The sequence below is a fragment of the Pinus tabuliformis genome, chromosome 2_2 (assembly GCF_031772625.1).
Source record: "Pinus tabuliformis cultivar Carrire ecotype Pingquan chromosome 2_2, CPIR1, whole genome shotgun sequence".
Taxonomy (NCBI): Eukaryota; Viridiplantae; Streptophyta; class Pinopsida; order Pinales; family Pinaceae; genus Pinus; species Pinus tabuliformis.
This window is the reverse complement of record NC_142300.1, coordinates 921246359-921249801: the sequence shown is the minus strand read 5'-3', so window position 1 is coordinate 921249801 and position 3443 is coordinate 921246359. Positions and strand designations below refer to the sequence as shown.

The following is a 3443-nucleotide window of genomic DNA, read 5'->3' as shown; positions in this document are numbered from 1 at the left end:
ACAACACCTTCAAGACATGTCTGGATATAACATGTATACGATATTTTAGGGAGGAAATTTTGATGTGTATCCAAAAGAACTTCCTCCTTATGTGTTGCAAAAAATAACCCCATCATTGCAATGAAGTCTACTCGTGTTGGATAATTTAATTGGTGAGTTAGTTTAAACAATTTCTTTCATTCTTGGAATTAATGCAAAGGACTTATATTTAATATCCTCATATTTATATCTAATCAAGAAGATTGTCTCCAAAGAACTCTAGACATATCACATCTTCACACTGCCAATGAAGACATAAACATTTAGGGGAATACCACACTTGAAATGTGTTATCATGAAATAAGAAATATTGCAATTCACAACAGAATGCAACAACATCCTTCAAGCAATCGATAACATCTTTGTTGCATTTAATTATGCAAGGACCTATTTCTCCACGATCTCATGCCCGATTGAGATCACCAGACAAAAAAAGGAAAGAACAATATATATATAATAGTGTCTCAACCCAAATGATCAAATATGCATCAGGGAGTCGATTCTATATACTACAAGGAAATATTTGTGCACCTTGCCTCCTCGCAGGTTGGGGAAGGATTTTGGGTCTAATGCAGATTCTCGCACTCCACTTGAGCGATCTACCTCATCCACACCTGAGCTCGATCACTACACACAACCATAAACAAATGGAGACAACAAGTGACCTTCCTCGGAAGATCGTTAGATCAAAATATCATAGAAACAACTATAAAGCATGTTGAATACAAATAGATACAGGGAAAGAAAATATGTTTCTATTAATCATATAAGTGAAAGTACATCAATATACCTTCAACAAATAAGATCTTCTCCTCCAGCTTGTAGTATGGTCTCCTCTCCCAATACAACAGAGTTCTCGCGCTATAGTTTTGATACTCTCTTCCCCCCTTTCCTCTTTGTGAGATTATAAAGGTTCATTCTATCCTTCAGGAGAATGTATCTAGACACATTTGGGCTTGAGAAGTTAGGAAAATTATACAATAATGGACCCTTAGCCAACTTATACACAAGTGGATCACGTTGATCTCATTGGGAACGGAAAACTCTAGAAACCTTTTTCACAATTATGAGTTTTTTCTCAATTATCACAATTATGAAATAATTATTATCTCATAATTATAATATTTTGGAAAATTAATTATGAGAAATAACTCAATCATGTAATTCCACCCTTTTACCATGGGATAAATCTCACATAAGTAAAAGGAAAGGTGAAAATTGATGCATTTTAGCCAAACAACTAAGGTAAGTTGATATTTGTGTTTCTCTCAATGGAGTGGAAAATAGGGTTATAAAAATCTTGATATCATAGATAGATATTGTTACATGTACTTTTGTCTTTTTGGTAATTTGTATTATTTTACTTTATAAATACAATTTTAGACCATATAGTATTTATGTCTTCTCGACAATTTCTCTTATTCATTATTGAAATATGTTTTTCAACATAACATGCAATTGTATGTAATTACATTTACCCATCAGTTCGCAACAATGTTTCCTTAGCATGGAGACCTTGCATTCCTCCTCCATTGTATCTATTATTGCATTGTGTACATACACTTATTCACATTATTTTACTTTCTTTCTTTTAACAAATCAAGGAACTTGATGCATTACACATGCAACTATCTTCACGTATAGTTGCAAATCATTGAGATGTTATTTTAAACACATTGTTCTAATCATAAATTAACATAAAAAAATTCAAAACTTAAATTTCTTTTCTTTTTTTCCCTTTCATACAATAATATGGTTGTTTTCTCTCCAAATAACATTCTTGTTTTCCCCTCTTTTGCCTGTAGGTGTCTTAACTTGTGCAAATGTCTACTTCTTTTAATGATGAACGTGCCTGAAGATAATATGCAACAAATAAATAAGGAATAAATGCACGTCGACATGAACTTTATCATGCTAAAAAAAGCATCATAGGTTCCCAAAAAAAAAGAGAAAAAAAACAACATTCATTATCTGAAACATATGATGCAAATTCACATTTGCCATCAAACCTCTACGTAATTAGCACTTCCCACCCTGAAAGCAATCCTATTTTGAAATTTTCAAACTATCATCTCTTGAGAAAACCACTCAAATAAATACATCCATAGCTCATTCGCGCCCCCCCCCCCCATTGCAAATGATTTCAACAACGTTCACACTAATGATGCACATCGTGAATTCCATGCAAAGATTGATAAACTTGCACCTAGATGTTCATGCTCCATTTGTCTTGAATCATATCATGGAATATATATCTGCAATTCGAACCAAATATACTATTTCTCCAGATGCATGTCTAAAAAAAATGGTCATCACTTCTCATTATCAAACAACATGGACCCTGGTTCCTAGATTCTATTTCACAAATAGAAGAAGTGCTCATTAATAGGGTTAACCCTACACTCCAAGTAACACATGCACGTGGTATCCAATATACATACATTGGCCGCACAATTTTCTTTCCACAAGACATTACAAAAATCACAAGCATGTTGCCACAACATGTTGAAGACTTGGACATTCTAAGTATTACCCATCATAGTAATTACCATCGTGCTTATCATTTCATTATAAGTAGGCATCATGTTCTTGCCACATTAGAATACAAATTGGAAAATGACCCATACTATAAGAATGCTCGCATTGATAACAATTCAATAGCATGCTTACCAACATTCCCCATCGATGTCTCCTCCTCCCTTCACCGTTCCAACACCACAGATCCAAATTCCCAACTATCACTTGAAACATAACTTGACGCCACTGAAGATTCCACAAACCCATACCCACACCACACATCATCATTTATACCCACTATTCCCAATACAAATATAGAAATCCAAGAAATACAACAATAATTACATGCCTACAACCACCATTCTGATACTACAATTGAATGGCCACCAATTGGCCTACCCCAATCGATGAATACAAGACAGAAGGTCTCCTTTGTATGGTTTTCCCTACCATTTTTTCCATAGGAGCTGCGATGCCAAATCAACCAAGAATGAAAACAATGTAGTTACATGAATACGCACTTCATCTCATACATTACCATGATAACAGATTCGGCAAGCACCCACGATTTCGCTACTACATATACAATCTCATGATGCGCCATCGCAGTCAAACAATAAGCTTTGTTTTTTTGAAAGAAACATCGCAGAGAACTTTCCAACATCTATCCATGATCTAAACATCCGATTAGAACAATTTCCATATGAGTGTTGGGTTGTGTTATAGTCTTTCAACAACTAGCCCCCCTAGCTAAACTTGGGGGTTAGAGGAGGGTGGAGCCCCCTCTTCGTTGTGCCGATGTGCAGTGAGGGGGTCACAAGGGGTTTGAGAGGGGCAGTTAACCCCCTTCTACGGGTTTCGGGGCAACGCCCCGAGGATTTTTTTTT

The 3443-nt window shown here is 35.4% G+C and overlaps 1 protein-coding gene across 1 annotated transcript in view; it reads right to left on the bottom strand.

Annotated features, from left to right (window-relative positions):
* Nucleotides 1-3160, bottom strand: part of LOC149196067 (methyltransferase FGSG_00040-like) — a 4622-nt gene extending 1462 nt beyond the window's left edge. The window contains exon 1 of the mRNA XM_089408142.1: nucleotides 3095-3160. Within this exon, the coding sequence (XP_089264268.1) occupies nucleotides 3095-3160 (66 nt within the window). The remainder of the gene's footprint in view (nucleotides 1-3094) is intronic.
* Nucleotides 3161-3443: the final 283 nt, after the last annotated feature.